Genomic DNA, 27,267 nt, shown 5'->3' with positions numbered 1-27,267 from the left:
ATTGTCAATTGATAATTTGCCTTTTACAGGCTTGGCGGTGAATTTTTCCATTGATCTAACCATAAAAGTGAAAAGGACAAACATTTTATTGTGCTTTACTGTGTAAGGGCAAAAGGTTCATCTGTCCCAAGTGATAAAAGATAGATTGACAGCGCAGTCATCATCACAAGTAATAGCTTGGACCCCTGACTTCAAGTTTTACCCCAGGTCTTGGGATGTGTACTTTAAATTCAACCATACCAGGGTCATTATAAATCCTCCCTGAGAGAACCTTGTTGTGATCGCATGCTGCAGTGCTCTCCTCATGACAGATCGCACTATTTCTCCTAATCGCCTCAGAGCAGTCATCTCCTCAGACATCTGCATTTATTACCCCTGCAGGCACCAAATCTTGGTGACTGAGCAAGAGGAGATGAAAAAGAACCTTTCCACCCTTCAGTCCCACCTGTGCTCAAGGCCTATGCCGACTGGTCCTGGTTCTTCTGTTTACAGCACAAGATGAGCAGAATGACTCATATACTCAACTAAAGCAGGACAACGGCGTGCATACATGTAGTTGCCTTTTGTGTCCCTTTCACCTCGCAGAAACATCCCTTCAACATCCATTCTCTCGAGCATAAAACACATACCCACAGACAGAGATCTGAACATTACAGTCAACTACTGACCTATAGAAATCACAGCTCAGCCTCAGAAATACTTAGTGACAGAAACTTAACAGGATTTAGCTTAACATAACAAATATTGACCGAAGTTAAACTATACAACCACAAATGAAAACAAAAAATGAAACTTAAGGCAGGCAAATCCATCCATCACCCTCCATCCTCTGGTCTATACACAGAGATGTTTTCTAGCACACATGTGATTAAGTCCATCACTGAATAAAAAGAACACAAAACATTTAAAAAATAATAAATATTATAAATCACCTAAATCAAATAAAATGTCCCACATACATATGCCATAAGCTGCTTTATAATGTTATCTTTCAGCTGTATTCAAACTGTGCTTCATGGATTTCAACAACAGCAATATTGTAAACCACAATGAGTTATCAAAAAAAAAAAAAAACAAACCAAAAAAAAAACCCCTACAGTTAACAAAGGCCTGACTTTTCTAATTTTCATTATAAAGTGTTTTTAATGACTTTCACGTTTCATTTCAAACAAAATACACTACAAGGTGATGAAAATACCACTACATTTTCATTTATAACATCCACATTTACTATTTAAGGTGTTGATTATGAGTGCTGAAATCAAAACGTTGTGAGGTGCAATGAGATTCTTGTTATTAATATTAAATCAAAACAAAAAAATCTTTTGAGATACAAAGGCTACATCCCTCTACCAAAGATATTATCATCATGTTTTTTGACTGCAGACATTTCAGTTGTACACTTGAGGTGACCCTGTGTTAGTACTTTACCTGTGTTAGTACAGGATTCTGGACAAACAGTGCAGAATACATTTATGATAGACAATACTCTACCTGAGAGTCTGATCAGGGTTTTTCCAGCCTGGGCGTACTGCCAGCTGTGGTTATCCAGCACTGCCATTATAAACCAAAACCAGCACCAAGCCGTCCTAATCAATCTTAGCCTACACTACAGCGGTTACACAGGTCTACAGCGGTTATCACGCTACCTAGCTTTCTAACCATCCCACTGTAGTATGGCGAGACGGCAACTGAACAACAGCCGTGCCATATACAGTACTGGCCAACGCCCTGCCACCCACTGAGCTGCAGAAAGCCAAAGGCACTGCCAGCTCCTTTTTTGCCTTCACCAACTGGCTTTTCTTTGCCATGTCCCCCCTGTGTCACTAACCCCTCCCCAAAACAAGATTTAGTAACAAGTGCTGCTTTGCATTAAACAGTTTCTCCCCTCCCTGTGTGCCCGGCTTGCTACTCACAGGGAAAAAAAAAAAAGTTAAGCCAGTCAAACAGTTGTCGCTGGTGGATTTGCGGGTGAAATAGGCTTTAATAATGATTGGTTGTAATCTTCTCTCTGACTGACACTTTGTGACTCTGTTGGTCACTGTGAGCTTTTGCACTGGAGCACCTAAGGATCCTCAGTGTAAATGATGACCTCCTTATTCATCAAGTGTATTTACCCAGAGCACAGTGAGTATTTACTCACCTTATGATTGATAAAAAAGTAAATTCATCTTGTTTTTTAACAGGAGTTTGCTACATGCACTGAAACAAGTATTGAATTATTAGTCATCTGGCACAGTATTTTATGAATTCAGGATGCAAAACTGACATCAAACAATAGATTTAATGAAGAGGATATGCACTTGTAATCAGTTCATTCATTTATAATCATGTGCAAAGCTTTTATATTAGACCCTTTACGCCATCTTGACGTCAGAATCCCCCCCTTCTTGAGCATGGCTAAATTTGATTCAAATACTCATGCATATCCACTTTCATAAAACAGTTGCTTGATTAGGAGCCAGAATCTTTTCAGCTGAGGAAACGAAACAAAGAGCTCATTCACAGTTAAGCTTCTTTGTTGTCTCTTAAAGGAAAAAGTCAAGGGGGGGATTACCATTATTTTTCCAAATTGTGAGGACAGCTCTGATAAAGCTCTAAAAATGGCTTTTACAAGACATGGAGCTCAAAAGCAAAGCCAAAAGAAGTCATGATTCAGCAAGTTAAAGTCCTGTGATTAACATGCACTCAAGCTGCTGCAAACACATTATTTTGATATAAAACTGCTGACATAACGGACAGGCTGCTATACATAGGTGCGGACATTTTTGACACAAATCCAATCAAAAGTTTCTATAAAAATATTAACATTTAAAACATTGTTTTCATTTTTACACATTATTCCCTCTACAGCATTTTCTTGGACCACCTACCAACTTTGTTGGCTGTCTCACACGGTCCTGCAGTAAGACGACCTTTCCTGTCCCTGAGAAAGCCCATGTAGTGGAAACGGAACAATATGGTCAGCCCAGCCATGTTCAGTGTCACAGATAACCATCCAAAGTGTACCAAGGTGACACAAGGGAGCTTCCAAAAGCGATGATTCAGTTGGTTATATACTGGAACGTGTAGAAAATTTAGATCCCAGAGACTGAGGTGTCGCAGACGTTCTTTGTAGGCTTTTTGGGAAGTGAATCAAAGTCATATATTCAAGCACACAGCTGCAAAGAGCTAACTGTGTTTCGTTGACAGTGGTCATGTCTTGTCTCAGCGTGTGAGAGGTGACAGACTTCTCTCGCTTCTCTGTGAGTCGAGAGCAGAGTCTTCTGTCCCGCTGCATGTGTTAGCATAGTGGGCCAGGTCGCATATCTGACTGATCCTGATGGAATAAATAACCGAGAGGTATTGTCACCTCTCAGAGAAAGAGACGGGGGGTGGTGAGGGACTCAGCTGTAACAACGGGATATACATACAGATGAGTGTTTGCAGCTGCAGATGTCTTGCTGCTTGTTAACTGTAACATCTGTGTTATACAAACCTCTGGCCATGCAGTTGTATGCAAATGTTTGGGCCCAAGGCAAATTACATAGTTTGTGGATTTTTGAAGTAAATACATCCCCTGCAGCTAACAGGGCAGCTAACAGGCATTAAAATGAGCCTTTCTTCAACTGCTAATGCACTGTTAGTTTTTATTTCATTGACTTAAGAAACAGAAGATTAAACAGTAATGGTGGCATGTGAAAGTTTGGGCACCATACTAAGTCTGTTGTATGAAAATGTTTAAAGCTTTCATACAATGGTGGACATCCACACTATATTCTAAAAATATGACAAAAATAAGGAAATATCAATAATCCATAAGCAAATTAATCAGACACTATTCTGATGGTCGAATAATTACTTTTAACTTTTACTTTATACTTTTTTAAGGATATTACTTTATTACAAGAACTTGATTAATAGAATTTGCTGTAATAAAGGACTGTACTGGACTTTTTTCACTAAAACACTGTGGCTCACTGTAGCCTTCAGAGAGGCCTGTCTCTGTGGCCTCCATACACTGTCTCACTGTTGCATGTTGCACTGTGACTGTAGCAGAGAGAAAGAGCGAGAGAGGGACAGTGAGAGTAGAGAGACCATGAGGGAAGTACTGAGAGTGAGAGGGATCAACACTATAAAAAAAGAATAGAAGCCCTTTTCAGCGTAGAGCATCCATGTGCGTCTGTCTGCTTGTAAGACCACAACAGTATACAGTACAAACTCGCTGGGCAGCCAGCTGAGTCGCATCAACACATCAATGAAGTAGAGAGGAGGATGCTTTGTACGGCTCAGGGAACACCATTCATCAGCTTCCTCTAACCAAACCGTGCTCCGATTGTCCCGCTGCCCAACAAAACCAAGCCAATAAACCACAGCGGACCAAATAACACTTGACAGGCAGGGAGCAGAAGGGAGAGAAGGAGAGAGAGGGAAAGAGGGGGAGAGAGAGAGGGAAAGAGAGAGGGAAAGAAAGAGAGAGAGAGAGAGAGAGAGAGAGAGAGAGAGAGAGAGAGAGAGAGAGAGAGAGAGAGAGAGAGAAAGAGAGAGAATCTCCCAGCAGCTTTACCCAATAGGAAATATTTCCAAAATTTCAGCTGTCAAGAATAATTTAAACTTTTTAATGCTTTGAAACTAATAACTTTCCAGGCTGATGCTGATCGGAAATGTTGCAATCCAATTAGAAATGAAAGAAAAACATCAAAACAAGATAATGTTGAGAGCCATTACTCTGTGTGCGTGTGTGTGTGTGTGTGTGTGTGTGTGACACATGCACTACAATGCCCCTGCTCCATAGAAGTAAATACATTATGAAGTCTGAGGGTTTACCTGCCACTCTAACCATGTCGTAACTTGTCCCCGTTACAAGACCTGATGCCAACCTCAGACCACTTTACAAACTCAAGTGTGTGCATCTGTGGTCTACTGTATTAACAAGTGCCAGGGAAGAAAAAAGGACAGAGAAGGAAAGAGGAAGGAGAGAGAGAGAGAGAGCGAAGATTTGCACATGAAAAATGCCAAATAGGGAAAGACAAAATAAATAAATAAACACAATATCACAAGAAGTCTTTATGTTTGGTTGATGTCAAAAAGCGGGCACATCATAAAAAGAGAGGGTGCAGATTTTTCAAATTCTAATAACTTGTTGATAAATCATTCATGTCATCTGGAGGTCTGGAGGAGTCCAGACATTATTGCATGTCACAGCCTCCCTATCAGCAGAGCGGCTGGTAAAGACAACAAGGAAGCAAATGTGACAGAAGCAACCATTCATTAAAAACAAACACACGCCTTATGTGGAAATCAGAGAGTGTTGCTCAATTAAATCTTGCCACAGCAACTGTTTTTATTTACCTAAAGGCAGTTGGTGGAAAGATGCACATTTGATTCACATTTTATTTTGCCCACAATTTCACAAATTTAAATAAAAAGCTTGACAACATTTGGAAGCATTACTAAAGGAGGGGGGGGTTAGAGTTAGTTAGAGAGAGCTCACAAAAAGAAAAAAGAAATAGACACATAATGCTGGACAGAAATCTAAAGCACACAACTTTTTGCCAAACACAGTGCAACACAACAGGAGACACAGAATCCAACAAGTGTGTGCCTACGTGAGAACAAACATAAAGGACCATCACATCACCTCATTTCACAGTAAAACTGTCTGGTCAGACCAAACCATGGCCTCAGCTGACAGCAGCATTAACACAGCAACAGCTGAGCTCTGATAATAGGATTATTTACTCCCACAAACCTCGGGGACAAAACTGAAAATTAACACGTGATGAACTTAAAACACAGTCATTAATACAAGTGTTGCGATGAAGCTGGAGTCTACACTTCACACGTTTGTTCTTTCATGGAAATAACGTAGCAAACAGGTGAGCAAATCTACGGCAGGTAAATATATAACAGATGCTTTAAATAATCCAACAGTGACTTAGCTCCTTTTCGTTCCCGCGTCAGTTGCTGTTGGACTGAAAAAGCAACAAAAACAAAACCTGGAATAAAATGTGCGAGCAGAACATTCAGAGCTGCAAAAATGCTGCTGAGCAACCTCGCCATCTTTTTGTAATTTTTTTTTTTTTAATTATAAACAGTTGGATGGATGATGCTGGATGATATGCAGGGAATCAAACTGTGGTTTCTGTCTCAACAAATCCAACAAACACACCAAAATATCAGAACTGAATTAAACTGTTTTGTTAGTGTGACAATGTGTGTGTGTGTGTGTGTTGGTGTGCACCTGCAGGGCTTGCAGCTTGCTAAAAGCAGGATACTTCCTGTTTACAAGATCAGCAGTCAGAGCCACTTCCCAGAGGAAGAGACACAAAAAGAGACAAAAAAAAAACAAAACACATTTACAGCCCTCCTCTGGTTTTGTATATTTTTGTTTTATTACGTATGTGTCCAGTGACAGTTTGTGTGGACTCTTTAGGAGCTGCTGGGGTACATATGTATGAGTTTCTCCTCTCCTGTCACCCTCTGCTGTTCATCAGTTAGCTGTCACCCTCCTCCCTCTATCATCCCTCTCCTCATTTGATCTATTCTTTACTTCCTTTTTTTGCCCCTCAAATCCCTCTACATCTCCTGAACACTCTTCTCCAGTCATTTCCAATCCTACCCTCCCTCTCCTCATCTCTCTTCTCTGCTTGCCTCCCTGTCTCCCCATTCCTTTGTGAATAGATTTTCACTAGACTTGTCCTCAACAAAGACCGATGTCCTGTGTGTACACACACAGCAGACGGGGAACTACGGGCCATGTCTCCATAGCCTGTCTCCAAGCCAGGAGGCAGCTAGTGGATCCCATGCCTATCCACTGTTATTACAGCTCCGAAAACAACCAGCTTAGGCAAACAGGGAGCCACGCCACTATCTGATGGAATATCTGACGTATATGCATGGATACCCACATGCATGTGCGCACAAACACCCTGATAGAGAAGCCAGTGGTGGAGCAAAAAAGGTTATACGTCTGCTCTGTGCTTCAGCCAGTGACAGTGAAACCATACTTGCTCCCGAGAAAGGCCTAATGTAAAACATTCGTTCGCATGTGCACTAAATTATACTTTGCAGGGCCAAACTAACAAATAAAGAAGTAAATAAGCTGTGCTTACTGGTGGGAGTATGTTTGCAACTTGCCAGTTGATTTACAACAGTGTTTCTACAGAAGGAAATATTTCACACCAATTTAGTCTGTTGAGCAGTTCCAAATCTAATCTCATCTAGTTATTTTCATATTTTGTTCAGGCTCCCGAGTGTCTCAGTTTCTAACCATCCTGCAAGAGAGGGAGAGGGGGTTGAGGGCTGAGAGAGAGAGAGAGAGAGAGAGAGAGAGAGAAGGAAACAAATAAAGGTGAGAAAAATGAGAAGTAGGGACAGGGATAGAGGAAAAAGAGAGAAACAAACATCACTTCAGACTGGTCTGTGTCTGCTCCCAATTTAAGATGCTCCCTTCAAGCCATTTAATTGTAGGTCTTTTATGACTCTGAGGCCTCAGCTCCAAGCAAACAACACAGAACCACATCTGAATCCGGACTCCACCCTGACTGCATATACATGGGATACCATACATGGTCATGTTATACTTTCTGTTTTTATCTGCATGATTTTTCTATGGGAAACGCACTTAACTGTGAAACCTGTGTACTGTAAATAAACTTAAAAAAAAAAGAAGAACAGTATAACAGTATATTCTGAAGAGAGAGGGACACATACTCACTCCCTGCACTCTTTGTCACACGCAGTAGGGGTCACTACATACTCTCATCAGTAAAACAGTTATTCATGGATAGATAAAACTACAATCTGTGTAAACACATGAATGCAGCATCTATGACATCATCGGTAGTTTTTTAAAATAAAAAATATGTTTAATTCATAAATGAAATCTTTGGTTCAGCAAATCTAGTTAAAGAACGGTGAAGACTGATTATTCTGTCACATCAGTCTTGGTATCACCAGCTTGAGTGGGAAAACTAAGGGGAAAGATCTAAAAACATTTGGGTTGTGTAGCTGACCACTACTACACACAACTGTGTGTCCGCTCTGAGAACCAGGCATTTCAACAACGTCCACATCATCTTAAACCTCGTCTCCCAGACGGTAAAGATGAGAGGCAAATAATAGGAATCTAATGAAGGAAGCATCGTGACATTCCTGATTCCTCATATTCCCATCATCCAGCTGCAGATAAATCCATATTGACGGGCTGCTTAAATATTAAATGCTTATGGGTCACTACACTTTTTTTCACGGCCAACAGGCTCATCTCTCACTGTCCGCACAGGGGAAGGTTTCAGGAAGTAGATAGAAAAATGGATTATTTTAACATTTCATCATCTTCAGGGCCCAGGACACAGTTCTACTGTTACAGGACTAGAATAACATTTTGTATAATGTATAGCTTAAAACAGTGCTGACAGTAACAGGGGATATTCTAATTAACTTCATCTTAAAAACACCTTATGTTGGGATCATGGCAAGTGGCCTACACCACAAGCTACTGCAGCTAATTTTATGTGTTAAGTATGACCTGCTTACCCTGAGGGATAAAAGCTATTCACGCTGTGACTTCAGTGTTTCCACTACATAGTGACATAGGGCCAGAAACTATGATTTCCATTATATTTTCAAAAATGACAGGCAATAGTTTCAAATTCAGTTTCAATTCAAGTATTATCAGGCTTTTCCCCCTCCCCTTTACATATTTAGCTTTGGTCCTGGTTTAAATAAGCCCCATTTGACCACAATCCACAAACCACACACCTGCAGTGTGAGCCAAAGTGAATGTTATGCAACAAGCACAGCCATGTCAGCTCCAACACCCAAATTAACACCTAATAGACCAACCGAGAACAAAATGATCGAGCCAATTACTCATTCCATCTGAGGCTGAAGAAGTGAAGGTTATGCAGAGCTACAGAAAGAGGCTTGGGAACAAATGGTGGGAATCGTGATTGTTTTCAGAGGGTGCTTCACTTCAAACTTCCTCATTAGAAAGAACAAACACTCCATTAAAACATTTTTGTTAATTCTCTCCAGTCCCCTAATATGTACATGCTGTTTTGTAGGGGAAGCAAACAAGCCACAAGAAGTGATTCATTTCACACACTCCAAATTCTTTGCTGTAATCTTTCCATCACAAACAAGATACAGAAAATCCAACTTTAACCAATTCAATGGCCAGTAACGGCCACAAGATTACCTGAAAACAATTTACTCATCATTCATATGTGACATGTAATTATCAGGGATGAAGGGAGAGGATGTGTGAAATTCTACTCTTCAATTATTATTACTCAGTTTTATTAGATTCTTTATTTGCTAAAATCTTAATTTGAGGATGAATTCCTCAGTTTATAAATGAAAAGTAAATCTGCTTTCATTCAAATGATCCTTTTGAGCATCTTGTACAATTGTATGAGCCACCCTGTGTGATCACATTCAATGTGCCTTGGAAATGTATTACTTGAAGACAGAAAAAAAAAGTGAGTTATTTTAGATTATGCAGCCTAAAATATTTTCATCAGTACATGTGAAAATGAACTGCTGCCAAGATACAGAACCTGAGAGTTCAAGATATAAAACTGAAAATCTGGAGCTGTTTCTGATAAAGCACAGGAAATGAAATTTGCAGTCGTATGTTCTACATTTAACGAACACAACATTAAAAGTGATAACACATTCTGCCTTTCACACATGATAAGCTGAATTCATAAGCATTAAAATCTATCTGTTCAACTATAAATACCCTGTATGGTTTCGATGCCACAGCCTTACTTGTTCTAATACTGGATAGATAAAGTTGTGCAGCTGACATTACTGAGTGATTTCAGTGGCTTTATGACTCTTCTCTACTTGCGCAACTGTCTTAACTGTTTCAGCATTTCCCACCATCCTGTGCCGCAAACAAAAGCTACCAGTTTGACACAGTGTTAACCAATGAATTTGCTGTGGCACAGTTTCCAGTCTCCAGCTGGGTCATCAGAGGTTCAGCACTTCCCTCAGCTCTGAGTACAGTCAGAGTACAGTAACACACTGCATGTCAATCATTAAACTCAAACACATTTGTCTTTTATGTTAAGAAGTGCTGCCAATGTGATGCTACCCAAACTAATGACAGGTCATCTGTTCATCCCCTCTGGTGCTTACGTCCCCACCACCCCAACCCCACCCCACCCTCCTCCTCCATGTAAACACAAACCTTCACAGGGGAGGTGGGGAGGGAAGTGAGACCACATGACTCACATGCATTCATTAGTTAGCCAGCCGACCAAAAATAGAGAGCTGCGATGCTGCGATGAAAAGAAGCTCTAAGTATAGAGCACAGTTTCGAGGAAACCAAATGATGCTATTAGACCATACACGTTTCACTAATATGACAATGCAATGTTGCAGATGCACACGCTAATGTACTGTCAGATGCACAATGTGTGAATGCGCACACACGAAAATACACAAACTGATACATATGGAAGTTATTTTTGATAGTTATATTTAACATATAAATGACCTGATGACACAATTTTGCCACTTCATCTCACATTTCAAAGTCATTTTAAAAAGCATGGTGTAAACTCACTGCTGCTGAGCCACTTTGTTCCCCCAACTATGTCTCCAATGTTAAATAATTCAGTCTGTCCCCTTAAAATCATATCATACTTACAAGGTCCAGCAGACAGGATCTGGATGGACATGCCTTCAGCTTGTCTCTGCTCCCTCTGCACTCAAAGAAGTCAACTGAGCGATAAAGCACGCAGCATGACAGCGCAGGAGGATTTCCATCCATCCATCCATCAGCTTCCAAAGGATGAGAGATGATACAACCTCCCCCTCTGAGAAAAATGCAGGTTTTAAGAGTCACAGCCTTTACCCCTAGAGTTCTCCATCTCCTCAAGTAAACACCTTAATTAGGTGTCACCTTTTGTGAATGGCATTCATTCTCACACCACCACTATCTCCACTGCAAAATAAAATCTCAGCGTATTAGTCAAAAAATTCTTAAGAAAGAAAATGGTAAAAGATTCAGCATTAGTTAGACTCTATGTACATGAGTATGTAATAACCACCACGTAGTTGCTATGGATCAAACATTTATCTGGTGTTCTAACATGAAAATGATCTAAATCATTTCTGTATTTCCACAATCCGACACTTTTCCTCTTTTAAATGATTAAATGAAAGCCATTCTAATGTTATTTCTTTAGAATAAATAAGCATTGCTCCTGCAGCAGAACAACCATCAAAAACTGTGACTACATCCATCCAAGAGGATGCAGAGGGCATTATGGTGATATGTCCCCTGTCCCTGGAGCAGGCAAGTATCCTTTATATCCCTCGAATCAAGGAGCGACCAGCTCACATACACAATATCCACCACCCCCCTCTTCCGCCCCACCCTTCATGCATAACCCCTCCCCCCGTTGACCATCTCTAGCAAGGGATTGGCTGATGTACGGGGGAGAGGTTGATGGCGATTGGATGGGTGATGGAGCGGAATCTCACTTTCCTATGCATCAGTGCTCTCCAGGAAAAGACCAGGGATGGAGAGAGAGAGAGAGAGAGAGAGAGAGAGAGAGAGAGAGAGAGAGAGAGAGAGAGAGAGAGAGAGAGAGAGAGGGAGATGAGAGAGGACAAAGATGATGATGATGTGGGAAATGGGGATGATATGAGGGTTGGAGGGGGAGGGGGGAAAGAGAAGAGGTGTGGAGAGAGTGAGCTGGTGAGGAGAGGAAAAGGAGAGAAAGACAGATGATCAGGGAGGTTTGGCAATGAGCTACATTACACTGCTCACCTGTATTTTATCCAAATACTGTCCATGAACATCCATAAGAGATTCTTACTTTTATTATTATTTACATTAAGTCTTGCAGAGTGGAAATATTCTACTGAAAGCTACAGTGACTTCAGGGAAAAAGCAGTTTACAACAGATGGAGTTTATTAGCATACAGCGGGGTGGTGTATTTATGTATTTAATGTGTGTGTTTGTATATATGGAGGGCAGGGTTCAGCTATGCATGCCGATGAGGAAGCATCATTATTGGTGAACCTTATCAGGGAGATGGTTCTGATGCTCGGTTGGTGCTGATATACGACTGAAGGTGTTTTTGTCTGTGCATGTGTGTATGATGTGTGTAGTGCACTGTTTTCCTTAGCCTTTACTCTAGATCACGTGTCTCATAGATTTCCATCTCTCCCTCTCACTCTCACACACATGCATGCATTGCATAAGACTCTGGGAAAGCAGCACTACACTGCATGTACTTATCACGAAGGAGTAGTGTGTCATAAACACAGAATAGCGATGTGATAAATAGTATTAAAAATCCATAGAAAAATAGAGCAACCCATTCAAGCCTGTGAAATTACTGACAATATAAGTAATAAATTGTAATGATAAAAGAGTGTTTTGTTATTTGATGCATTTGAATGATAAAAAAATATATATTTCCTCTTTGACCAATGGATGCTTTCTATTACATTTTTTCCATTGTTTCAAAAATAAATAAAGACATAACAGAGATATTAATCATATTACATGACCTATGGAATTTTGGGTTTTAAGCCAAAACTTATTAAAATTGATAGGAAGCCCATTCACTCGTTTTACAATCAGTGTATTTTTAATTCTTATTGCGTAACAAAGTTTTTGATCCAGCAATAAAACCGTGCCCGAAACTTCGTCTATGCAGTAATACAGAAATTTAAAGCTGTGTGCAAACCCATTCCACAATGTGCATGTTTTCATTAAGTCGATTAATAAATAATGTTTTTTTTGGGGGGGGGGGGGGGGGGTGAGAAATGTTTCTCCTCCCCTTTTTTAGACTTGATTGTTTTGTTATTTGCAGCCACAGGAAATATTGCTTAGCCAAACAGATATCATTATGTTGATATCCTGTGACAGGAGGATGCAAGCTGTGCTCTTCCTAAAACCAACACAGCCAGTGTTCTACAGCATGATCCAATTAAGCGCTTCTGCGCAAACACACACACGTACATGCACACAAAGGAGGCAAAAAGGCACACGCAGAGGTCAGGATGCACACAGTCACACGCACGTCTGAATGAACTGCATGCGCAGAGACACACAGAGGTGCACACAAACATGACACAAACACGCTCAGCAGAGTCCAGCTGTCTCCGTGTAAGACACCACAGGGAGTCTAACTGGCTTTCCTCTCTTTCATCCCATCTCCTTTGTGTGTATCTGTGTGTGTGAGAAAGAGAGAGAGAGAGTGAGAAAAGAGTCTCTCAGCAGCTTTACCCAATAGGAAATATTTCCAAAATTTCAGCTGTCATGAATAATTTGAACTTTTTAGTGCTTTGAAACTAATAACTTTCCAGGCTGATCGGAAATGTTGCAATCCAATTATAAATGAAAGCAAAGAAAAACATCAAAACAAGATAATGCTGAGAGCCATTACTGTGTGTGTGTGTGTGTGTATGTGTGTACTGACACATTCCATTGGACACTGCAATGTCCCTGCTCCATAGAAGTAAAAACATTGTGAATTCTTAAGGATTACCTGCCACGCTGAACCTTAGCCATGCTGTAACTTGTCCCTGTTACAAGACCTGATGCCAACCTCAGACCACTATACAAACTCCTTCTTCTCACAGTGCTACAGTACATGCTTCACTGAGAGCAAACAGTTGTAAACTGTGATCACTCATTCATTTGTAGACACTAGGTGGATGGTCATTGCTTGTACATAATGCATGCCTCCGTGCAATTTATGGTTGCTACTTGTCCAATTACACGCATGCATGCGAATTAGGTGACAGCACCTTGTCTAATCTTGTGGTTTCAGGCAAACCACGTTCAAATGAGGTTCAGCAAACCTCTCAATTAAGCCGTTATATTAAACACACACCTCGTGTGCTTTAGAGGTAAGAACATGAAACTGCCGCAGACACTGAACTCACTTCAACTTATTTCTTTCCTCCATCCTCGGCCTGTTTTTTTTTCCAGTATAGTTTTAAGCTTTTGCTGCATCCAATGGTCTCATTTTGGACATAAGGGTTGATGTTCATCACAAACGAAGCAAGAAAAAAAAACTGGTGTAATTGCCTGCCATCTTTTGAGAGATATAACCAGACAATGACAGAGAGAAAGCAACAGAGCCAGAGAGGAAAAAAAAGGGAAAAAGATAGGGAACAAGAGAGCAAAGAGGGAAATGAAAGTGAGTAAACAAAATTCACTAAAACGCACAAACAACCACAGCCACAAACACACACCATATAGAGTTTAGTCTTCCCCACCCTGGCCTCTGCAGGGGAGAATAAAAAAAACAAAAATCCAATGAACTCCAGAGAAAACCACTTCCTCCGCTGCTTAGAAGTGTGTGTGTGTGTGTGTGTGTATGACTGAGTGAGCATGCCTGCCTGCCCATCTACCCGCAGTGCACATGGTTAGCATTCAAAGCCCAATTCAATAGGAACCACACAGTGAGCTCAGTATGGGCAGAGATGAGAGACTGAGTTCATAGCTGTGTTAAACTGAACAGAAACATATGGAAGAAAGGAAAGGAAAGGAGGAGAAAAGAGAAGACTCAATCAAATATCATAATTGTCTGTGCCCCCCCTTTTTTTAAGCTTCCTATTCCTCCCATCCTGCCCATCTTTCACTTTATCAATGTTCAAATATTCATCTGTTTTTCCAGCCAGCAAGACACGGACCGCAGTCATCTAATTCACCATCCCATGCATGTTAAATAATATTAGAGCAGCAAGAGATCAGAATCATTCTGACTAAACAGGCAGTTGGCTACTGTCGCAGATTATCTTGGACTGAAAGCCAGAGCATATCTGGGGAACAGTCCAAATATTTACTCTAAGTACGTTTAGTCTGTAAATCCATATGCGGGCCAACAGTGTTTTGGGACACTTGTGATTTTGTGGTTAAGTGTCTTCTACAAAATACATCCAGACTGTAGGGCCAAGTAACGCAGAGGTCTGAAAACCCCAAGAAGTATTACTGCATAAATGTGATAATTAAAAAACAAAACAAACAGATAGGAGTGAAAGAGTAAGAAAGTCAGCAAACTTCCACAGTGTGCGCGTAAAGTGAAAGCGCTCGCGTTTAGATGCAGGATCTGCCAAAGCCCCTGTGTGGGAATATGTGACATGAGCAGAACAGATGAGTGCTGACAGATCAGTCAGGAGAGGCAGGCAGATGTTGGTAGAAAGGTTAAAGTTGGTATGGGCTGAGTCTTGGGACGCAGAGACATCACTCAGCACTGAAATAAGGCCTATAGGTTACAAATGCCACGCATGAGTTCTGTTTGTGCTTTCACCAAACATAAACTACATCATTAGTTTAGGTCCACTGAACGTAATGAGTCACTCGTGTTTTTCAATTTTATAGCTATATCCATCCATCAATGAATAAAAAAAGTCTAGACATCAAGTCTAATGTTGCGTGCTGCAGCTCTGTATTGGCCAAAGATTTTCTTCTAACAGTACAGTCACTAGTCTAACACATTCCCCAGCCTGTGTTAGGCTGCAAGTAACCATAGAAACAATAGTGATGCTTTATGCCAAGTTAATGGTTAAACTCACTGATCTAACTTTGTGACTTGGTTAGGGAACGCCAGCTATTATTCTCCATTTTGGGATTTCATGTCATACATTATTGCTTATCTTATCCACATAGACAAGACAGCCTCTCTGCATACACATAGCTCCGAGACCCCAGCAACACGTGGAGTTTAAAACAAGTCTAAAGCTCAGAGAAGACCAATCTTTCTCGTAACATGTCGGCCAAACAAGCCAAGCTTGGTTTAAAAAACAGGAAATATTCAGTTGAGGTTATGTCAAATCCTTTGAAAGGAAGCAACAAAGAATCTATATCTAGCACATCTTATAGAGACAAGACCAAAATTCACAATGTTATGTATGAACACATGCAGCTATTGCAAAAAAAAAAAGGAAAAGAAAACTCTTGAAAATGGTCTGGCTGGGAGAAGGCAAACAAAAATAATAAATGCTTTCCTGCTTAGAGATTAAAATAGTCAGAAAATGTATGCTGAATGTTTGGTCAGGCTCGCTGACGGTGTGCACTCATCCAGCAACGCAGACACACACACGCACGCACACGTACACACACACTCAGACAAAGCTGCACATGTCCGCACACGACCTTGGTTCACACATTAATAAGGACACATAATAAATGTCCTGTTGTGGCCAGCAGCACACTCCATGTTTGGAATGTGCCAGATCAGCTAATAAATAACTTGAAGATGCATTAGTCTTCGTTTTTTTGTCGAGAGGACTTTGCACACCTGCAATTTCATGTTACAGCGAAATGGAACGCTTCAGGCAATTTGCTAAATCGACACTTAATTCAACAGCAAGTTCATTTTGCTCAGAGTAATTGAAAATGAACAATGAACAATCAGCCATAAATGCCCAGTACAACCTGATTACCTCTGATTTACTGTGAACAGCTCATGAATTTCTGCCTGATTCCAATGAAAACATCCAAAGACACCACTGTAGCTCCAATTTATTTATTTATTTATTTATTTATTTAGTGACTCAGCCTCAGGGATGAAGTTCAAGGGTTTTTGGGCAAAAGGCCTGTACGCGGGATTTGGCTGGCATGTCCCAATCATTTCCCATTAACACCCTTTCAGATTCTGGCAAATGGGAATAATAGGCCTGGCTGTAAATTGAAAACAGTCTTGTAAAATGTTCATCCCTGGATGACCCAGTTGGAAAACATCAGGTCAAAACTGTGTCAAACACATGAGGATCACAGAGCTAAATGGAACACAGCCTGCTGATGTTTGTGGAGAGGTCGCAAATATTGCTGCATGTGTCTCATCCGTCCCTGACGCTGTCCTCTTTCTACACCCTAATGTTGTAAAGCTCACATGACATGCTTTAAGATAATTTAAAAAGATGGGGTTTTTTATGTTTCACTTGGCATGACAACAAAAGCACTTTCTGCTACTGTATGCCAGCTTGTCTGGCACAGATTACGACGAGCCTGTTTTTCATGGAAAAGCTCCAAACACGTACAATGTATTTTAGTCCAAGAGAGATTAAACTGAATAATCTATGGCCAGGGAATCAGGCCCATTTCATTTGGGATAATCTATGTGGATACCCTAATATGGGCCACTTAACTGCCTCATTTATACCCAAAAACAACTTACCCTGGAGAGAGTGGCTTGGTGTATTTTTAGTATGCATGTCCTGGGGGTATTAGGAATGTGAATTCACAAGGTCATGGTTGCTAGCTGATGCCACAGAAGAGTTTGAGTCTAATGGGATTCAACGCAGTCTAGCTTTGATGGAACATAATGTTTTACTTACAGTAAAGTGGGCATGGCTCATGGTATTCTTAATGTTTTTAATGTTTCGGCTCTATCTCCGCGCACACACACATGCACATTCAAAAACATACAGTATATCAGTTAAACACAAACACAGCATCTTATCCTTGGGAGTCTTTTGTGCATCCGCCTTGTTGTTCTGCTACAGCGGTTCTCGTTTTGCCGAACACAAAGACACAGTTCACAGAGCTCTGAAGCTTCTCTAAATATGAAAATCCTTGGTTCCCACTTTCAAGTAGAATTCTGTTTGATGCTGGACAAGCAAGATTAAGTCCAGCTTTTTTTCACAATGACTGAATGACTGGTAGGACAGACAGATAGGGATACTCTGTATGGGCAAAGAACAGATGACATGCATATGTTTTCCTACCTGAGGTTTGACCTGGGCCATCCAGTTTGGATTCACATTTTGGAAGAGAGCAATCTAAAAAAAAAAAGAGATAAAAAAAAAATTAGAGAAAGGAAATAAAGAGTGAAAGGCCTCTCCTGTGACCCAGAAGAGCAGTACCTCAACCATCACCGTGTTTTAGTGTCAGAAGTTGGAGCTTTGTGATTACAGAGTACAAATGAGAGAGTGACTGAGCAATTGTGGAGCAGCTCTTTGATCTGAGTCTCTGGATTGTCCCTCCCTGAGATTAAACACCATTAGACATGCTGCACGCAGATGCATGTGCACACACACACACAAACACTGTGTATGTGCACTCACTCGCATGTATAAATGCAGATATAGTACGTCATAGCTGAACAGCTTGGAAAGGCGCACAGTACATCTGAGTCAAAATGTCTGTATCGATCCAGACCATAGATCCTTCTGTGTTCTTTCTCTCTTCTTTATCCTATACTCTCACACCCTGTCACAAACACACCCCCTCAGACACACACACACACACATACGTATACGTGCATACAGACTCACACATGACTCTCAGCACACCAGCTGATAAAGCAAATGAATCATTTAAAGATGCCAAATACAGTAGATATCTGTATCTCTAATGCCTGAGGAATTATCTTCAGGGAGATGAAATGTTAAGAATATTCAGCTAGACGTGTGAAAAAGCAGAGCAGTGTGTCTGGTGCTTGGTATTTTAAGCTTTTAACGTTAAAAGGAAACCACATTGCTTCCTGCCAGAGCAGCTGCGCTGGAATCGGTGACGTTAGTTTCTGCATCACCGTTGATTCAGGACTGATTAATTAACAACGACTGATTCATTATGGGCATTCTGCTAAACCAAACATCCAACGCTCAAATCTTACTCTCAGCAAAGTTCATACAAAATAAATGACTGCATTACTTTTTTTTTTCTTAGGAAAAAAAACAAAAACGATGTGAGAGTGTTCCACGCTGACTCCAAAGACACTTTCTTACTGGGTCACTCATCAGTAGGACACTGTAGTGGCACGAGATAACAGAGAGAAGAGGCAGGGAATGAGGGACAGGGGCAGCTTAGCTCTTCTTCGCTCTGACTTCTCCTGGCTGCCTTTCTGAAAAGAACAGCCTGGCATATGCTGCTGCCTAGCGAGGATTACAGCAAGCACCTGTTCACACTCACTGAATGTTTCATTTTATAAAGTGTAGTGTGGATAAAGTGTTTGGTCCAGTGAGGAGTGCTCATCCTCTTAACAGAATTTCAGAGGCCTTACATGTGTTTGGCATCTATGTCTTGTTCTCAAAGCATGTCTGAATCCTAGGGGGGGAGTATGTGAAAGCAGTCACAAATTTAACTATGGTGAGTGTTCAGATGTTCTGAGCATCATTCTCAGTTTTAAATCATCTTTACAGAGCGGTGGACAGTGCAGTGACGAGATACCGTCTGGGGAAATTATGGTCAGCATATGCTGCCAGGGAGGGATTAGGTGGCAACATGGTCATATGGACAGAAGGAAGCCAGTGAAGGAGAGAAGGGAGAGGTAATCTCCTACCAAACAGGGCAAAAGAAAGCAACCACCAGTCAAAGACAAGTGAGCTTTCACTTGTAGTTGTGATCAAGATCAAGCCTTAAGAAAGCTGAAAGGAAAAAGTAACTACAGAGCATTCTCCACAATCTCCTCATCTGAACTCTGAGAGAGTAAAAAGGACTCAGATTTCTCTCAGATCTTATTCAAACCACTGATAAAAATCTGCCAATTTTTCCCTGCAGCTTCAATACATGAAGAATTTAATGTTCCTAATTGGAAAATACCAGAATGTCTCTTTAGCGAGGATGATTTCAACGGGTGTTAAAACCTGGGACAGAAGAACAATAGTGAAATTTTGCACACAGTTTCATCTTACAGTGGTTTCGTGGGAAATATCAACTTTTTTTATTGGTAATAAGCTTGAGCCTGACCTCTATGTGTGAATGCTTCACCAATAAAACAAAAAAGTGAACTACAACAGTACAACAAAATTGGCCGTGTTTCTTCCAAAACAGCACCAATTTAACAGTGGGTACTTCTGCAAGCCAATACAGTAGGATGGGATGTTAAGTTTGATCCTCAACCTATTTTATCCGAAGCCAGAGAGGCCAAGCGGCAGTTTAGCCTTCCTAAGCCAGAGGAGCACTGGGGCTGGCACTGTTCACGCGACAGGGATCAGAGCCTGCTGCTGTCTTCAAAGCAAGAGGGAATGTTAGTGTGTGTGTGTGTGTGTGTAAGAGAAAAAGACTACACAGTTCCTGTTGGACAGACTGCGTGCAGCTGTTGACAGGAGACAAGCACTCTCAGGCAGCACACAAGCTCACACATGTATGCAAACACACACTGCAGGCTGCTGTGCTTTGATTTAACCAAAGCTGGGTCCGTGCACTGCTTTATTCATTTTTTTTTTTGTTTTCATACTAGCTGAGGTAAGACCTTGGCTTGTCTGCTAAAAAAAAAAAAAGTAAAACACACCATTAGTGCAGGAACTGAAGCACATGGGTCTAGTTTTTGAAGTTGCATGTGAACAGTTGGGAGAAAATATGAATTATTGAAAGTTACTGCTACACTATCAACTTTAAACATGTAATTGCACATGACCCTAAAGCTAAAGAACAAATGATAAAGTATGAAACTACAATAACTACACAATAACTTCACAAGTTCTGTGATCCTTTTTATGCACTCTACACGAGAAGAGGAACTGGCTCACTCACTAACTGTTTTTATGAATTTAAAAAAAAATTACACACATCCTGACACTTGACTTACTGACACTGCACCACTCTCTCAAGAGGAAATTCATTAAAAAAAGCAGTGTGTCTCAGAACTCAAGGGGGGCATAGCCTCATGAGTCTGTGGCTGCTTTTACAAAGTGCTATTCTTGAAAAAAAAAAAAGAAAAAAGAAATAAGAAATGAGGCACAAAGCATTGTGGGAGGCTTGCAACTTCAAATCCCAGATCCAGATGCTTCCATGGTTTAAGCTGTGGGGAATAAGAGGAGATAGGGGAGCAACTGTGAAAGACGGGGAGGACTGAAGCATCTGCTGCAGGGGCAAAAAAGATGGAGGAGAAAGGTCGAGGACAGGAGAATTAGAAATAAGGAGGAATTCTGGCAAATTAATATACATTTATATGATGGTCTTTAGAAATAGTAAAAACCTGTGAACATAATGAAGGTGAAAATGATAACCATGGTCATTCGCCATTGCCGCTCCCTGCTTCATTTACTGGAGCACTATAATATCTTTTAGTAAATATCTATGGCAAAGTGTTGTGGTTTCCTAAGACACCTAAGACGTTTTTGGGTTTTTTTTTTGCACGTCTTTGTTAGTCTGTCAGTCATGTTTGATAACCTTTGTTCTGATGTTTCATTTAAAACAAAACAAGATCATTAGTTGAATATATGACAAGGTATGAGCAGAGGTATGTGATAATGATAGAAGGCTGTGTGGGAGAGGAGAGGAGGAGGCGATGAAAGGAATGAGAAGGGATAGAACGAGTGGGAGTCTGCGGTTGACTGATAGAGGTTTCTCTCTTATCAGATGAGGGATATGTAGGAGACACACAGACCAGGCCACAGCCTATTTTTTATGACCTGCAATCCTCCTATGCCTCCATCCCTTGTTCATTTACCCCACATCCCCCTCTCTTCCTTGCTTCCATGGCCCCGGGCAACGTGGGTGGGATGTAGTGATTTATACCTCTGTGAATGTGTGTGCGTCGTGTGTATATGTGCATGTGTGAGGTAATGATGCTGTCCCACAGGGTACACTTAGCATCCTACAAGCACATTACCAACCTATTGGAATTCCTGATTATCAACAAGGCTCCCAACCAGTATCTTTCATGTATATGGAAGAGTCTTCACCTGATTACAACCATGGCGGCTGGAAATTTCGTTTTCCACCCGGTATAACCTAAAACTAACCTATGTCATTTTAGGTTATATAGTCAAGAGCCCTGCATATTTTTTTTTTTAAATCATTCTACATTATTAAATGAGAAGGGTCTCTTTTAGCATATGCACAATGAAAAGGAATGTGGCTTAGATCAAAGTAGATAGTATCATTGCTCTGCATACTTTTCACTAAGGTCCTCAGCAGTTGTTTCCAACTAGTCCCCAGTGCACCATGTGAGGTGTATGTCTTCAAACTGTCCAAAAAACGAATGGCAAAAATTTCTGTCCAGGTTCATATGGGTTCAAACAAACTGGGATATGTCTGCACATTTTCCTGTGCTGAGAAAAAAGAAATGAAGGGCCTGGTCCTCATCTGTGTGACTTCAAAGTGACCCCTGGCATAGATGTACGTGACATTTTACAACAATCAATAATTTGGAGAGATGGGGGGCGGGAGGTGTTACATGTCCGCAAAGTGTATTACGACTGGCTCGAAAAGGTCGAGAGTCTCTGATGAGATCGATCAGCATGGTCTGGCTGTAAAACAGGTAATTGTCTCGCTGTGCTACCTTCTTGATTGTCCTCTCCATAAAACTCTCCAATAAACACTCCGAGTGGAATGAGCTATAACAAGCATCCCAACATCTGGTCCTTATTGGGAGCATACAGTAGGCTTTTTAATAAACTTAGGGAAGGAGGAGGAAACTGCCTCGCTCACATACTGTACACTGGCCTGGAATTGCTCATTTTTGATGCTCCTAACTGCTTGTTAGTCATGTGATCATTCACACTTACTGATCACATACGGTCCAACACCCTGTTTACTGGCACAGTTAACTGGTTTTTATATCTAGTAATAGAGTGTCATTGCTTATTGTGATTGAGTTCTGTAACTGATTACAGACTTATTAATATGGTATATAATGACGCTGGTTCAATTGAAATTGAATTTAGCCAATTTGCAGCAGTCACAACATTAAGTTGCTGATTACCAAGCAAAAACAGCTGACCCCACAAATGAGGCTGGAAATGAATCAATTATTTACAAAAGGAACACATTTTATGGTGTGGTGCCATAGGTCACAGCCATAAAGGTTTACAGAACATAAGAGCCCTTTTTGCATATTTTTGTGGCCCTGAATTTTGCAGCACACACTCGTATTTTGTAGGCAAACCACTTCCTGACCCTATAGACATAAGTTAGGAATAGGAATACACATTGGAATGCTGAAAAAGAAGAGAAGAAGAGCAAGAGAGCTTTCTTTTCTACTGTATCTGCCTTACTATGAACATAACGTAGCAATTATTTATTTTAAAATAACTCTTAAACTCTTAAAATAACTAATTTCCACGTCTTTCAAACTAGTCCTCTTTGAGTGGAGTACGTGAGATAGTTGGGCCCAGGCGATTTAGCAGTGCAGGCAATGCCAAACTAAGCTTATAGTCTCTAACTCTGACCAACTGCCAATTAGGCTGCCCCTGGATGCAACCATAAGGTTTCAGCCTCATGGAGAGCAGAGTAGCCTACATTTTACAGGGTGCGCTCCACCCAAGCCTCAGCTCTATAATTTGATGAGTGAAGGCTTGTTTGTCCCTCTAAGTATGTCATGTCCTCTCTTTCTGGATCTCACTCTCTCTTCTCCCTATCCTATATTTTCATTTACTTTCCTGACTCTACATCTCTGTGCCTTCACTCCGTCTATCTCCTCTCCAAGTACACATTTGTCTTTGCCTTTCCATCGGCTCCTCTTTCTATCAGCACTGCTTACCATACATTCTGCGCGCTAAGATGCATGGACTGTTGATGTCCTCTTCCTCGTCTACACAATTACATAAGATTTCTGCTTGAGTATGCAAGACCCAAGATAACATTAGGTCATTATGCTTTCATCGACTGTGACTGTGCTAGGAGAAAATGAAGAATCACTGCTCAGTGACTTGGCTCTCATTACAGCCTGCACTGGCACAGGTCACTGGGTTCATTTTGGGCACAGAGGGAAACAGCTCACTGCACTGTCAATACTGACATTGCCATTGGTGATGCTGATGTCTTGTTTCTACCCTCAATGCAAGAGGCACTGAACAATAAGCTAGTAAATACAGCCTGCATAAAGAGTTGCTACAAACATTACTAGTGCTTTTTTACTTGTTAGAGAGGTTTTTTTTTCTTTTGCAAAATTGAAAAAACAGCAGAGGGGTTTTCCGACCTGTCTATAAAACAGTCTTTCATAATTATTCTCAACAGAACTACAAAGTGGAGGTAATCACTTATGCTCAAGCCTATCAATTATTCTTCTGGTATAAAAAAAAATCTATTATTTAACAGCGCAGACTGCAAAGACACTCATACATATATAGTTGAAAGCCTGTCTGCATTAGTAATGAACAGAAAAAAGAAGCCAGTTTCACACAGTAAAGAGATGATCTTTGCAACAACCGTCAGCCTCATACACCATGAGTGTTATGACCGATGACCACTGTCTTATGACCAATGTAGTTATGACTGGGGATGCGGCTCTTACACACGTTGTTTCGACAGATATTTAATCTTATTGCCGCATACAGTACATTCAGTTGCTTTTATGTCAATTGAGTTTCACAGTGCACTTCTATACAATAACGCTATTGCTCAGGCCCAGTAACTTCATTACATGTCACTCAAGAGACTTTTTATGAATTAATACCTTAAGTAAAAATATACTATCATGCATGTGTTATTTTTGGTCTTGTGGGGACAGCTCCCTCCACAGCGCTCAACTACATTTGATGGTGGTTAATCTAATGATAAAATGCATCACAAGTGTCACCGGTGACCAGATGATTTTAGTTCATATGGAGCTAGGGGCTCCAGCTTTAAGATATGATCAATAAGAGACAGCAGCTCTGTTTTACAAATGCTGAAACATGAAATACTGTATGCTAGCCCAGCAACTTTTCTGTGAGCGTCTATTACGGTAGAAGCTTTGGGAAATTTGTAGGCCAGTTATTAATCAGAATGCCTTGATCTGGTTTTCGTGGTCCTGCAAACTGATCAGGGTTTAGAGCACAATCAAGTTTTGCTCCATTTGATGTATTGAATAATTCACATTGCAAGTGATGTGGCGTGTCATCAACTGTTTAAAATACAGAGCACAGATATTTAAACTTACAATGACATTACAATTTTAGCTGCTGTACAATGCATAAGGTTTCTACAGTGGACAGACCGGAATCTGCACACCATAATAATTCTTTCCCATGCAAAATTCATTTAAGTCAAGCCAGACAAAAAATAAAGCCAAAGCCTAAAACCAATAATCCATGAAAAAACTCTTTTTTATGTATATCTGTAATTTAGAGGGGAAATGCATGTAGATTATACAAGGACAGTACGACCCTCATTCATCTTCTCAGTAGATCTACTCTAACTTAAATATAATTAATATTAACAAAACAAACAGTTGTATGCAAAAGTTAGGCCACCCCAGGGCAAATTACATATTCTGGCAATTTTTGAGGTCAACAAAAGAACCTAATGAGGACTCTTCCATGTAGAACCTATTTGTGCAAGTAATGCTGCACAGTGGAACAGTGCACCACCACCCCTGGTTCAGCTAAACCTTCCTACAATACATTCATATGGGGGGTTTGCTTTGCTTTTCTGCCCAGCAGATATGTGAAGTTCCACAGTTTCCCTTAACTGTGAATTTTCAATTACATTTCAGACATTGTTTTTTTTTTTCAAGCTGGAAGGAAGCGCTCAGATGTTTTTTATAGCTTTCACTGCTTTGTCGGCACCCGTTAGCTTCATTTTCAGACCCTCATTGAGTTGCTTAGTGGAGCCTTAGTGGTTGTTGAGTGTTACCACAAGGTTTGAAGCATCAGACAATTTCTCAGCTCTATTAATGAACTCTGTATGTTTTGCAAGTAGAAGGATGACAAAACTTTTGCATGTTATTTTATGTTTTCTAACTTCATGAAATAAAAAGGCTTAATATTAATGTCAGTTTGCTGCAGCGTTTGTGTATCTACTTCAGTTCAATTTAAAAAAAAAACAAAATCAACATATGTCATTTACCCAGGGAAGCCCAAACCTTGGCATACAAATGTAGGACATGACACAGTAAATATTCCAGAAAGGTACTTGAATTTATCCTGTTCATCATGCCTGCAAGTGACTCACTGACAGCTGGAAGATTTTTGACAACAAGGGACTCATCCTAATACAGTTCCTGACCATTCCACAACTGTTCAAACCTGTAGTTATGAGCAACTTGCTTTGATTACAAATTACCCAATATTTCAGGTTCACAGAGGACATCCTGCTAAGCTTTGCGTGGGCTCTCGGCAATTATCGGGCTATGATGCCTCACTTTGACGAATGCTTGATTAAAGTCCAAAACTGCAATCTAAATGTTAAACAAAGGGGTACTCTCATCAGCTGTATGCAAAGAAAAACAGGAGACATATTTTTGGTGTAATAGTCAACTGGCTATGCTATTTATGTAAGGGTAGTAAACAGCTAAATATAGTTATGAAGAGTGTTATTGTATTCCCATGCTTTAAAAGATTTGTATTGCAAAAACTTTCACAGCTGAAGAGATATGCATGGATTGCTGGATGACAGGGTGAAGAAGGTTAAAAAACTTCATTTTGTGTTTAAAATGTTCAAGAAAGTGGCTGAATTTTTCTCATCTTTGATCAGTTGCAAATATTTCGGGATTGGATTTTAAATCACGGCATGAGCAACCTGGGAGAGTGACTCAGCGGCTGAGCTGTGATCCACAGCAACAGTGTGGGACTCAGAGATGGAGCTCCATCTGCTCACTGAAAATAATCAAGCCAAGAGGAACATCAAGTATTTTCAAGGGCCGATGATAATACTTTCCATTCAGGTGAAGAAATTTATAACTAGCGCAGAATCAGAAACTAGGACTTAGGTGCTTTGGGGGAAATCTCAGTTTAATCACCCAAACAGTCAGCCGGCTTTGTGGTTTCAAACTCACATTTGGTTATCCAGCCAGTCAGCGAGTTAGTCTCTCACTAAGTCCACCTCTTAGCTAGTGATCAAGCCACCCAGGTGGCCAGGCAGTCACTTTAGGTCTTGTTTAGTAGAAGAATCTGACACAGTCTAGCCTTCACTGGATAACTAGGGCGCTGGAGTGCATCTAGAGCCCCGGAAAAAAAACAAAACGCACTCACACATACACAGAGACCCAGAAATAAAGTCCTTGGGATCAACTAGGATGAGCAGCTGTGTGCCAAGATTTCAACATGCAACAAGCTGGCAGCAATTAGGGAGCCTGCTGGAGAGGCTACAGGGAGCGGGATGGCCATTACTACTGGTCCTGCACAGTGAAACTGTAAGAAAGATTAACATACATAATACGCAAGCATGAACAAATGAATGAATGGCATATCATTTCCTGTTTAGACAGACTGCAGACATGTATTTGTAACTGATCATACTTAAAACAGAGTAAAGAGATGCAAAAATAGAATTTAAAATGAAGGGGTGCAGCTGATTGCCAAAAAGGTCAGTGAAATAAATGAACTGTCAGCAGCTTTGACAGCCTGTGAACTGCAGAGAAAGGAGAGATGAATAGAAATAAATGAAACCTGAGGGTTAGAAGTACGAACCTTTTGCTAAATGACTCTAA

General features: G+C 40.6%; 1 protein-coding gene across 1 annotated transcript in view; it reads right to left on the bottom strand.

Annotated features, from left to right (window-relative positions):
* triob (trio Rho guanine nucleotide exchange factor b) overlaps window positions 1–27,267 on the bottom strand; it is a 103,159-nt gene that overhangs the window by 73,787 nt on the left and 2,105 nt on the right. The window contains exon 2 of the mRNA XM_041044434.1: window positions 17,696–17,749. Coding sequence (XP_040900368.1) covers window positions 17,696–17,749 — 54 coding nt within the window. The remainder of the gene's footprint in view (window positions 1–17,695; window positions 17,750–27,267) is intronic.

This window comes from Toxotes jaculatrix, chromosome 8 (assembly GCF_017976425.1).
Source record: "Toxotes jaculatrix isolate fToxJac2 chromosome 8, fToxJac2.pri, whole genome shotgun sequence".
NCBI lineage: Eukaryota > Metazoa > Chordata > Actinopteri > Toxotidae > Toxotes > Toxotes jaculatrix.
The sequence above is the reverse complement of the archived record's forward strand: the minus strand, read 5'-3'. Positions and strand labels throughout refer to the sequence as shown.